General features: G+C 40.3%; 1 protein-coding gene across 8 annotated transcripts in view; it reads right to left on the minus strand.

Annotated features, from left to right (window-relative positions):
* Positions 1-12,937, minus strand: part of Rhp (GTP-Rho-binding protein rhophilin) — a 227,250-nt gene that overhangs the window by 9,203 nt on the left and 205,110 nt on the right. For 2 of the 8 annotated variants that reach the window (XM_043211148.2, XM_043211151.2), the window contains exon 12: positions 4,816-5,243. The exons of the other annotated variants lie outside the window; for them this stretch is intronic. In XM_043211148.2, the coding sequence (XP_043067083.1) occupies positions 5,052-5,243 (192 nt within the window). In that variant the 3' untranslated portion in view covers positions 4,816-5,051. Of the gene's footprint in view, positions 1-4,815; positions 5,244-12,937 lie in introns of those variants that run through there. 8 annotated transcript variants of the gene reach the window in all.

Consider the following 12,937-nt stretch of genomic DNA (forward strand, 5'->3'; position numbering starts at 1 on the left):
CTTGAAATCTGCACGGGTTATTCCATCAGTAACTATAATTTGGCAGCTAAAGAGGAGGTGTTAGACCTTGGTGTCTTATTCGACAGAAAATTTAAATTTTCTGGTCACTTAGACTATATTCTGCCTAAAGCGTTTGCTATGCTGGGCTTTGTTAAGAGGCACGTGAACCAATTCAAAAGTCCGTACTCGAGCCTCAGCGTCTACGCTGCATTTATTCGGTCGAGGATGGAATATGCCTCAATCATTGGAATCCGGATTGTAAAGTTAGTTCCAACAGAATTGAGCGACTCCAGAAAAATTTTTTAAAATTTGCTCTTCTGCCTCTAAGGTTTTAGGATCCTGTTCCTTCATACCAGATTGTTTGTCCTTTTTTATTGGGACTCATCAATTTTAATGTTCCTCAAAGGGATCTTCGTACCTTTGCCCCCTTTCGGATCAAGTGTCACAGGGCCAACTACCTTTTAAATGAGCTAATTGAGCGGGCTCTTTAATTCTTGCAGCCTAGCCATATTAAGTTTTTATTAGTATTTTTGTATTATTTATTAGTTTGGCGAAATAAATAAATAAATTACACAGTGCGACAAAAAAAGAAAAATTGAGGGATTTTTTGAAGAGACCTAGTAGGAATTGTTCATTAGGTTGAGTATAGTATAAACCCGTGTTTGAAAATTTTCTAACACCCTCAAAATCTTAATTTATTTAGATAAAACGGTTTTTCGGAACTTTTTTGCTTCTAAAAATTCCTAAGCGCGTAATTTTAAATCGATTTTAAAGTTTTAGACGTTTTTTAATAGTTAAATGTTGTAGCTTTTGAAAAAAATAGATCTTTAATTTATTTCAACAAAAAAGATACACATTTTACGCAAGAAACTGACATTTTTGAATTTTTGTCGTGTTTTTCAAACTTTGACGCCATTTTTCGGTACAATTTCTAAGAAATGACATCATTTTTGATACATATCAATATTGTCTCGTTATTTCTGAATAAAACGAGATCAATTTCTTTAAAAAATTTGTTGTGGCCGATAAATAAGTCGGCTAGTGATGCCACCTATTCAGGCATGGTAGGCCCAAGAGAACTGGGAAACAGAAGAAATGCAAGTGTCGAGCTGTGCAGGCGACAAAGTCACCTAAATATATAAAAAGTTAAAAATGTGAAACTAAAGACGCAAAGCCTAATTTTCAAAAAATAAAAGGAAAGAATCCAGAAGTAAGAGAGAGACGCAGGATCGGCAGAAAATATAGGTAAGAGGTCGGTCCAGGAAGAAGAGCCATAGCTAATGGATTGCTTCTTTCCAGACCGACCAGACCCCTTTATCCTGACAAGGAAGCCAGGCCTAAAAAAAGAAAAAAAATTGGGCCTGGCGAATTTTGTGGTTTAAATTTTTCTTCGCACTGCCGATTCCGGGGAGTGTAAACCTAGTGCCAGGCAAGCCGGCATTTTCCGTTTTCTTGGGTTCCTCCACACGTTTTTATGTCTGCGGGCCATCAACTGCGCATGCGCGGCAAAAAAAGGGAAATCCCGCCATCGACGCCCCGATTATTATTTTTTTTGTATTTTTTTTTATATATATTAGTATTTATTTTATTGTGTATGTGTGTGTTAATTAATTTTTTTTTTTTGTTACATTTTTTTTTATTTATATCTTGTAAGCTTTGTACCTAATTATAAGTCCTATTTGATTTTTATTTATTGCCAATACAATTTGTGAGTTCCGGTAGCGGCTGTGGAAGCTGGCAGATATCATTTCCCTATAATGTGTGGTTGTCCCAAATCCCAAGAGAGCTCTCCTAGGTAGGGAAAATTTAAAACCTTACTCCCCGCGTGGTGGGATAAAATTCGAAAAAGAAAAAACGCTGGACAGCAAAACAAAAGCTCAAGAACGGATATCAATTGTTAAATATTAGCTTAAGAATAAAGAAATAATTGAGAAAAGAAATGAATATTGAGTAGAGCGATACGGGAGGGGGCATGAGGAAGGGATAATGGGAAAGTAGAGGGGGGATCGGGTGTATGAATTAGGGGCGGACGCGAGAAAAGGCCAGCGTTCCGCTAAGGATGGGAGGGAAGGCCAACGAAACTCCAAGTCAACAGGAGCATTAAAAGATCTGTGATTCAGTAGGGTAAGCATAAATGTTACGTGTGTTAGTATTAGGAGTCTTAAATTTGAATGTTGTGGGAGTTTCAGTGTTGAGTAACGTCCGATAGACCTTTGTGTTTTTAGGATTAATTTATTGTTAACGGTCGGATGGGAAGGGTCAGGGAAGCCACGGCCCTGGATGAGCTAGCCTGAGCCAGACCCATGCCGATAGGCAGACCGTCGGACCCGAAGTGGTCATAACAAATTATGAAAATTGTTGAAGTTATAACGTTTTTCCCAAAACAAGTCAGTGCGATTTTACTACCGCTCCGGAGAAAAAGTGTGTAAAAGAAAGGAATAAGCGAAATGGAAGGGCACACTATTACTCCGGAACTCTAGCAAAATTGGACTGACTTGTTAAAATTAAAACTTGTTAAAATTAAAATTGGTTTAAAATTACTCGCTTAAGAATTTTTAGGAGCAAAAAAGTCCCGAAAAACCGTTTTTTCTAAATAAATCAAGATTTTGAGCGTGTTAGAAAAATTTCAAACACGGTTTTTATTATACTCGACCTAATGAACAATTCCTACTAGGTCTTTTCAAAAGTTCCAAATCACTGTCGCACTGTGTAATTGTTTCTCTTTTATCAGTCCTCAACAAAACACCACACTAAAGCTCGCAACGTATAGAAGTGGCGAGAAAAAAGAGAGACCAGATCCAGCAACACAATGAAGCCACACACGGCCTCAGTTCGCAAACTGCGTCCCCATCATACTAGAACTGGTATATCCCAGCACGACCTATGTTCACACCTTAGAATTGCCTCCTCTCCGACTTATGGTGTATAAAAGAAATTCGTGTTTGTTACACCACTTATAACTCAAGAACGGCACAGATTTAGGTGAAAATGGGTAAGGAGGCAGCTTAGAGCCAGGAGACGGACATAGGATACTTTCTATCCCGTTCGACAGCGTGTCCAGTCATAGTCGTTCTACTCCTCCGAAATGGCTTAACCGATCTTCGTGAAATTTTGTGTAAGGCTTTTAGGGCTGAGAATCGGACACCGTCTATTTTTTATCTCCCTAATTGTTTAGAGCGGGATTTAATAATTAATCAAATTATACTCCTCCGAAGTGGCTGCACTTATAGTAATGAATAACAATAAGTAGGCTGTGAGCGTAACGAATCCACGAAGATCAGGAGAAGCAATCGAAGAAGATAATAAAAATGCGCGTATGAGCACGGCGCAGTTAAGTGAATCACAATCGAAAGAGGCACGAGATGAACGTAATCAACGAAGACAACTGCAACGCACAGAAACGTGCAGATTCAGAGTTAATTGAAGAAGAATTGACCAACAACGACAACAAATGTAATCGAGCATTTACATTAGGGCAATTTCTTCGACTAGCATTCCAGTAAAAACCTTATTATTAAATATTCTGCTCATTCCAAAGTAATTATTGGTACTTTGGAAAAAAAAATCCCGTATTGTCATGCGCTCAAATTTAAAAATGAGCCAGTTGGGATTTGGTGCTCATCAGTAAAAGTACAACTACTCGAAATTGAAACACTGCCTGAACCATTCCGCGGTTTACTATACAGTACTTCTCGGTACAGATACAGTTTATACCTTGTTCCTTGAAGTGAATTCGCACATTTAATTCATACTTCCAAATAACATCGTTTTTACTCAAAACAGACATGAATCGTGAACTACAGTACGTAGAAATGACAGGCATTGTTAGTCGCAATATTCTACTTCTTAATGACGAAAAAAAAAATTATTTACGACCGCATGCTCGCAGATGCGACAGGAAAAGGAGGATTTGGAAAAGAGGAAAAGGATTTTTTTTTCATGCACCAGGTGGAATTGGCAAAACATTTCTTATTTCGTTACTTCTTGCCCAGATACGATCAAAAATGGCATTGCATTGGCTATTGCATCTTCTGCAGAAACTTTATGGAGCAACTGGATGAAGGCAGAACAGCTCATTTAGCACTTAAGCTGACATTAAAAACTCTAAATAATCAAAAAGTTATAACGATTTTCCCAAAAAAAGTCAGTCCAATCTTGCTAGCGTTCCGGAATAATGGTGTGCCGTTCCATTTCCATTATTCCTTTCTGTTACACACTTTTACTCCGGAGCGCTAGTAAAATTGCACTGACTTGTTTTGGGAAAATCGTTATAATTTCACCAATTTTCATAATTTGATATTATGAATGGTATTGGTCTTGTTTTATTCAGAATTAACGAGACAATATTGATATGTGTCAAAAAATGATACCATTTCTTGGAAGTTGTATCGAAAAAATGGCGTCAAAGTCCGAAAAACACGACAAAAAATCAAAAATGTCAGTTTCCTGCGTAAAAATTTTATCCTTTTTGTTGAAATAAATTAAAGATCTATTTTTTTTCAAAAGCTCCAACATTTAACTATTGAAAAACGAAAAAAATTTAAAAATAGGGTTAAAATTATGCGTTTAGGAATTTTTAAGAGCAAAAAAGTCCCGAAAAACCGTTTTTTCCAAATAAGTCAAGATTGAGGGTGTTTGAAAAATTTTAAACATGGTTTTATACTATACTCGACCTAATGAACAATTCCTACTAGGTCTCTTCAAAAGTTCCTCCAATTTTTTTTTTGTCGCACTGTGTAATTAACATTTTACTGTATAAAACCAACATTCAACTTTGAGTCTGCTTCTCAGTGAAGACATCTTGGACACACAACCTACTAGTTTTATGCTGATTTTATTCAGAAGGCAGTACCATTAGAAGTTACAAAATTTAATTCTTATCCGCACAATGTAATCGATCTTAGTGTGAGTTAAAAATTTAATCGAATATAAGCCAAAAAATATATAATTAACAGTTCCACTCAGACTTTTACAGGATATATAACGTTATGTCTAACAGGGGTCTAATGTTGGAATTTTTACTTTATTATTATTAAAAATAAACAGAAAACTTAGAACTTTTTTGCTAAGCTTGCACTTCGTCTAAATGGATTCCAAGGACTGGCTGACGTCACGCCAACGATTCTTGAAGTCGTCGAAATGCTAGAATCGAGCTTGTGAGTTACACCACTTGATTTGGAAATGGAGGTATCCAGTATAACTTGCGCAGATATTGTTGGTATTGAGTCGCTTGTTGACAACGGCTAAAAAAAAAAAATGTTAAAAAATTAGAGGTACGTTTATAAATATGATTTTAAAACAAAAAATCTAGAACGAAAAATAATTAAGCAAAGACGACGTTTATTGAAAAAGTTTTTGACAAAGTAAAGGTAGCGACACTGGCCCTAAGATATAGCCATCACAAATCTATGTAGAACAGAGACCCGCCAAATTCTTTGCAGCCACAAAGTAATAATAACTGCTAGAGCTCTCAGGTGTGGCTTAAAAAGGTGGAATAAGTGAGAAGCGTGCTTCCATCGTATAGCATGATGCCAAGGCTCTTCTAGAAATTTCACCTAGAAAACATGCAATAGATAAATTGCAGAATGAAACTAATTGATATGGGTTCAGAATTGAACAAACTACAAAATACATTTAGACCTAAAGAGAAGTCTCGAAGTTTAATTTTATTTCTAAAAACCCAGCTAAAATGCCTTATCTATATATATGTCGGAGAATTGAAACCTTCTCCACGCAAGTTCTCATCAGTCGATTGATCGTTGGCATGTTGCTCTTCCATATTGAATACTGGATGCTGCGAGTCTTCGTTGCCTTTGTTGCTCACAATTATCAGTCTGCATCTAGCTTTCTTTGAGTTCGGACATTTACTTTTTCGCTCATGTCGCCTCTCGTTTACATCGAGTGCAGTGCAGAAGTTACACCAACTTCGTGGGTGTGAGGCCGCTCGGTGCGCGTCGATCTGCCGGCGTGCCTACCACACCGCTTGTGTGGATTTGCCCTATAAAACTACTTATTAACATTCCGAACTTAATGTGGCAATGTGATAGCTGCGTCATTGGAAATGTTTCGCATTCCAAAATAGATGAGCTAAATCATAAAGTTCTGGATCTGGAATCCCTTTTCGAAAGCTTTAATGTCAAAAAGGACCATGCCCTGGTAAATGGAGCGGCTGGACCCGCTGGACGCGCCTCTTCGGCTGGGATGCATGTTGTTGCTCCCCCTTCTATGCCTACCAGCACTGGGAGCAAAAAGGCTACACTGGGCCAGGCCCCAACGGCATCTAAGGGGGCTGTCCCGAGGAAGAAGCAAAAAACCCTAATAGGCGCATTGTGGGACAAGCACCCAGTTGCGCTCAGCTTCAAGTGCTTCCCACCTTCATGTTGGTAATCTCGCGACGTCTACCCAACCGGATGCACTGTGCAAGTTTGTCGCAGATAAACTGAATGTGGAGCCAAGTGATTAAGCCTGTGCTAGGCTGAACAAAAAAATTGCTGACGTCAACGCCCTCAATTTCGTCAATTTTAAATTAGGAGTTCCGGAGCAACATTTCCCTACAGGCTTCAATGATGATTTTTGACCTATGTCGGTAAAAGTCTGCCGGTTTGTCCATAGAGAGCCTGCTAAGGTATTGACCTCCCAGCGATTCTACCTTTACCACAATCGCAATCTTCACAAACCCCCAGTAAGCGGCGCCGCTGGAGCCGTTACTTCTTAATCTTCTCAAGCTTCAGTTTGTAACCCCGGTTACTCTCTGCTGCGCTACCAACAACAAACGGAGTGGGCGTTAATGGTAACGGTTGACGCTGTCTTCAATTCCTCCAATAATTTGCTTGCTGTTTGCTGATCGATATTCTTCAACAACAACAACTTTTTTCAAGGGGAGTTGTTTATTTCTTATCTTCACTTGTGGATGTCCAGCAACAACAAGACGATGGTAATCGAAACGTTGGCAGCGCATCGCTGCTCATCTTATCTCTTTTCGCTGGGCCACTCGCTGGTGCTTTCTTTTCGCCGGTGGAAGATGTTTATTTACGTTTTGGACGTGTGGGTGGATCTTTGCTGCGTTTGGATGTGCCTGATTATGAACGCTCAATGTTTTCCCCTGGCACTGGATTGGCCTGCAACAGAACTCTCGCAGGTCAACTAATGAGTCTAATGGAAATTTCTATTTGATGCGAAGCAATTACAATAGATATGTAATATAGCAATTACAATATGTAATACAATTACATAGATAAGAATCAAAGTACAAATTAAGAGGTAGTTCTCTTTGAATTTTTCTCGTCTTATTAGATTGTTATTAAGAGATTTAGTACAGAAAGAGCAAACACATCATATGTTTTCTTTGAGAAATAAATAAACATAAAAATGTCTTTAAAATTAACAAGAAAGGAAAGCTAACTTCGGGCAGAGCCGAAATTGATATACCCTTGCAGTTAAAACCGGATATATGTCGCAAACATCGGATATAGTTGGCCGATTCTTATGATTTCATCATAATAAAACCAATTAATTAAAATAAAAAATCTAAAAAAAAGGTCCCAAGCTTCTATCTTCAAAAATACGTAACTTGATATTTTTACCAAATACCATTTCCGATCGTTCAGTTATATGGCACCTAAAGGATATAGTCGGCCGATCCTAATGAAATTCGCGTAAAAACGGACAGACGGACATGCTCATATCAACTCAGGAGGTGATCCTGATCAAAAATATATATACTTTAAAGGGTCGGAGATGTCTCCTTCACTGCGTTGCACACTTTTGGACAAAATTATAAAATTATACCCTCTGCAAGGGTATAAAAATAAGGTAAAAACTTTTTTTGATACATTTTTTGACTTTTCGGGCTTTTTTTTTAAAAAAAAAAAAGCTGAGATATGCTATCAATCAATCAATCAATCAATAGATTATGAAAATTTGGATGTTTATTTATGAAAATACAAAAAAATAATCGAGGAATATGGAAATTTATTTTTTCGGTCCTGGTTGACCATCCGCCGGAATAGCCGATATGCTAAAATATTAAAAACAAGAAAGCAAAGCTAACTTCGGGCGGAACCGAAGTTGATATACCCTTGCAGTTTGTAACGAACTGTCTTTTCTGCTGCCGCTCGCCACAATGCCGCGGCTAGCTCACAGAGTTTCGCGGATCCGTTCCACCGAATTTATAGATTCGACGTGATTGCCCAAGCCCAGAAAGTAATACAAATAGCTTGAAGTTTCCACACTCTTTATTTTGAGACCTCTTTACACTACAAAAGGCTTTCTTTCTCTTTTACTCGTTGCTCCTTCCGTTCCTGTTGGCTCCGTCGTCGGCGTTCTATGCGGGTTGTCCGGGATACGCTGCCGTTACTCTGTCGCCGCCGTTACTCCGTCGCCGATGGTACTCCTGTCGCCGCGCTGCCAGCGATTCCGCTACCCTCTGCCCTTTGGCCTTGAGAAAACACCCCCTTGGGTCGACTGCGACTGATCTGACGGTTGGCTGCGGTCGGTCGCCTCCGCTACACCGGGACACCGTGCATACGCTCCGGTGCCAGGTTTGGGAGTTGGTTTGCTGATTGCCGCCTTCGCTACACCGGGACACCGTGCATACGCTCCGGTGCCAGGCTTGGAAGCCGCCGTGTGCCTGATCGTATTGTCGCGCTCCCGCTACACCGGGACACCGTGCATACGCGCCGGCGGACCCGAGTTTGTGGTGGCGGGGCTGTTACCAGGGTGTTCTCACTTGGTCTGTGACTTGGACGCGAGTTCTTGAGTCGGCCGATCCGTGTTTCGCAGGACCACGCCTGTTGGTTGCGATTCCAGGAGTCGGTAAGGCTACGCCAGACTTATCCTTTCTTCACTTCCTTGCAAGGCTACCTGCCGTGTTCGGGAATGGCTCAACTCGACTCTGACGCCTCGGGCTTGTAGAGGAAACCGTCCAGCAACGGATCCTTGTCTCCCTTGTTCTGTACGTCTCGTGACTACCGGGCGTGTGATCCTAAGTAGGCCTCCTTGTTTCGCAGGACCACGCCTGTTGGTTATGATTACAGGAGTCGGTAAGGCATACGCCAGACTAATCCTTTCCTCACTTCCTTGCAAGGCTACCTGCCGTGTTCGGGAGTGGCTCAACTCGGTCTCCCCACCCTGGTTCTGTCTTGTGTCTCGTCCTTTACGTCTCGTGTACACCGGGCGTGCGATCTCGAGTCGGTCTATCCTTGTCTCGCAGGACCACGCCTGTTGGTTATGATTTCAGGAGTCGGTAAGGCATACGCCAGACTTATCCTTTCCTCACTTCCTTGCAAGGCTACCTGCCGTGTTCGGGAATGAATCAACTCGACTACACGACCCTGGGTTTCCAGAGGAAGGTCCAGCAAGGGATCCTTTCCTTATTGTCTTATTCGCTCTCCTTGCGCTTTGCTGTCGGACTCTCCAAAGGCGGTCCTTCAACTCAAACAAAACCGAATCCTTTTTAGAAACGCTCTAACACTTGAATGACGGACTCTCCACAGGCGGTCCTCCAACTCAACGCTACAAGCTTCCTAAAAAGACTCGTCTCGAGCCGCTCCAATGGGCCTCCTTTTATACTGACTGGAGCGCCCGTTAATCCTCCTGGATTCTGCTCCTTCCGTTAATCCTGCTTCCAGAATCACGCCACTTTCCCGTTGGCGGGTCGCTGTCCGTGGCCCCTCGTCTACCCCGGCCACGGATCTCTGCTACTGGTACGTGGTGCACCGGTGGGCTTCCAGGGCCCGTTGCACTCTTCGTCGCAACCCCCCCCCCCCCCTCTGCTCCTTGCCGCTCACCCAGCCACACTTTCTAAGGCATGCCTGCGCATCGTGCTGATTCCCCCACTGGACTACTTTCCCAACGTTGCCCCGGGACCCGTTACGTTCCACGTCGATTCCTTCTTCCCCCGGGTGGCGCCGTTTACCCTCTCACTTGCCACCGTTACGTTCCACGTAGATTCCGTCCTCCCACGGGTAGCCCTTCGGCGGAACCCACGGTAACTGGCTTTCACCTTTCCCCCCAACCCCCCGTACTGATCCTGGCGACGTTCCCTTGGGCTGCCCGGGTTGATGACCGGTGGTTGACCCCTTTTTTCCGTCTCCTTGGCCCCCCCCTTTGCCACCGGCTATCTGTCTTAGCGTGTGGGGAGACTAAATCTCCTCACAAGTTAAAACCGGATATATATCGCAAACATCGGATATAGTTGGCCGATCCTTATGATTACATCATAATAAAACCAATTAATTACAATACAAAATCCAAAAAAAATTCCCAAGCTTCTATCTTCAAAAATACGAAAATTGATATTTCTACCAAATACCATTTCCGATCGTTCAGTTATATGGCAGCTATAGGATATAGTCGACCGATCCTAATGAAATTTGGTAGGTCGGATCAACTGGCCAATAATAGAATCTGTACCAAGTTCCAGCCATCTATCTATCTATCAAAAACACGAAAGTTGGGTCATTTCCGATCGTTCAGTTATATGGCAGCTATAAGATATAGTCGGCCGATCCTTATGAAATTTGGCATGTCGTAATGTGTTGCCAAAAATAGCTTTCATGTCAAATCTCTAACTCTAAAAACAACAAAGTTATACCATTTCCGATTAATCAGTTATATGACATATATAGGATATAGTCGGCCGATCCGGGCCGTTCCGACTTATATACTGCGTGCAAAGGAAAGAAGGGTGTGTGCAAAGTTTCAAGTCGATAGCTTTAAAACTGAGAGACTAGTTTGCGTAGAAACAGACAGACGGACAGATGGACAGACGGACATGCTCATATCAACTCAGGAGGTGATCCTGATCAAGAATATATATACTTTATAGGGTCGGAGATGTCTCCTTCACTGCGATGCACACTTTTGGACAAAATTATAATACCCTCTGCAAGGGTATAAAAATTTAAATATAACAAATACATAATATAATTTCTTTTATATTCTTTTATTTTTTATCTGAGGGTATAAAACTGAAAAAATTACATAAAATCTATAATTTTGTGCTTTCTTTGAAATAGAGAACCGCATTATTGCACTCAAAATTTTCGGTTATTTGAGAACAATAAGTTTAAGTCGCAATTCGGCGTGCCAAACCGGTTTCAACAAAGTGAATTGCGCATTGGTAAAGGTTGTTTTCGTTGTATGCGAAATGAGAGAAATTTAAACCAAAGCGTAATGGATAGAATGAGTGAATGTAGAGTAAATGCTTCGAGTACTCGGATAAAATTTTGGCATTCTCGTCGTTCATGGCAGGCAAAGCCGTAGCAGAAATAAGAAAATTGTCTGCTCTGCTCTGCTCCGAGCTACGAAAAGTTCAAAGCTATAGCTATAGTAAAGGCAGAAAAAAATATTCTGTGCTCCTCGTAGCCGTCGCCGTAGCCAAAAATCTAGAGCGAGAGCAGAGCAGAGTCAAAAATATTTTTTTATGTGCTACTGCTCTAGCTTAGTTTTGTTTTTGTTCTTTTCTCCCCTGATTTTTATGCACCGTCACTGTGTGACCACTTTCTTTACCTCCTTTCTTCCTTACCCACTTTCTTTACCCTTGTAAGAATGATATTTAGGTAATAATAAACAAACAGAAACAGAAACAACAAATAAATATTAATACCTCCTAATTAAATCAAAATTTAAAAATTATGCTATTCAGTCATGTATTTAATTTTCTATTTAAAAATTTATTTAGTAAATAATTAATCGTCGTCTTCAAATAAACTCAAGTTGTCGATCGCATTATCTAAGTGTGTTGAGCTTAGGCGAACAAGGAGTATATTTTCTAATGTGTCGTGGCTTAAACGATTTCTGTTGTCCGACAGCACCAGTTTTAATGAAGAAAATAAATTTAAATTTTGTTTCGCATTAAGTAATAGTTCTTACTTAAGTTGCTGGTATAGCAAAACATATTTTGCTTAGTTCGTAGAGCTCTGCATCGCATGATTTCCTCTCTTTCCAAAAATGTAAAACATTTGTACTGGATTTCATATACGGTAATTTTAATGATTCAATCTTTGCATGTACATCGGTTGACTCATTTGGCACAACGCTTACATTTAAAGTCATCCAAAATATCAAAATTACTTTTACTATTTCTGTCCTCTGAAGCAATTGAGCTAGTAAACGATGACAATGTTGCAATGGGAGTATGCATTTTGATTTGTACGCACAATGTTTTTAAGAAATTGACTGCCCTTTCTTTTTGTGAGCTGTTTAGAATATGATAGAATCTTGGGTCTAAGTATAAACAAGCGTCGAAGCCAACATTAGATGTCAATTTCTTAGTCCGTGCTTCCATACCTTCAATAAGCGCCTCTCCAAATGTATAAATAATTGAATTCGGAGCACTTTTTGATAAAATTTGATTAGTGGTCAGTTTGCAGACCAGCCACAGAGCATGAAAATTCCCATAGTGAATTTGCTCCTCTTGAAACTGCACTATGGTCTCTTGTAGTGGAGCCATTATAGTCACATACGACTCCATAATGTCACATAACATTTCGTTTACTATAAAATCGTCATCTCTTGATTTGTTCTTGACAGTTTCAATAAGGCTTAAAATACTTTTCGCCTTATTGAGTTGGTCAACCATGTTATAAGTTGATCCCCATCTAGTTGGGCAATCCAATTGAAATAATTTATTATTTTTCAGTTCAAACAAGTCACGGTTACCATTTGATTGCTTCCGAATGTATTTCGTAAGATTTCGGCACATGAAAAAATATTCTCTTTTTCCATTTTTTGTCTGGTCGAGTGCACAAAGCAGCCAAGTGTGTGCTGCACAGCGACATATTTGTATATCACCGAAAAGCGCTTACATTTTTTCCAAAAAATTCGATTTGCTTTATGTACTCGACGTTCTCTTCAATACCGGCATCTTCCATGTCATCATCGCTCAAGTTCATTTCTGATAAAATTTTCGTCGTCTTTATCATATGTGCCCCGT

The sequence above is a fragment of the Drosophila bipectinata genome, chromosome XL, assembly GCF_030179905.1.
Source record: "Drosophila bipectinata strain 14024-0381.07 chromosome XL, DbipHiC1v2, whole genome shotgun sequence".
Lineage (NCBI taxonomy): Eukaryota > Metazoa > Arthropoda > Insecta > Diptera > Drosophilidae > Drosophila > Drosophila bipectinata.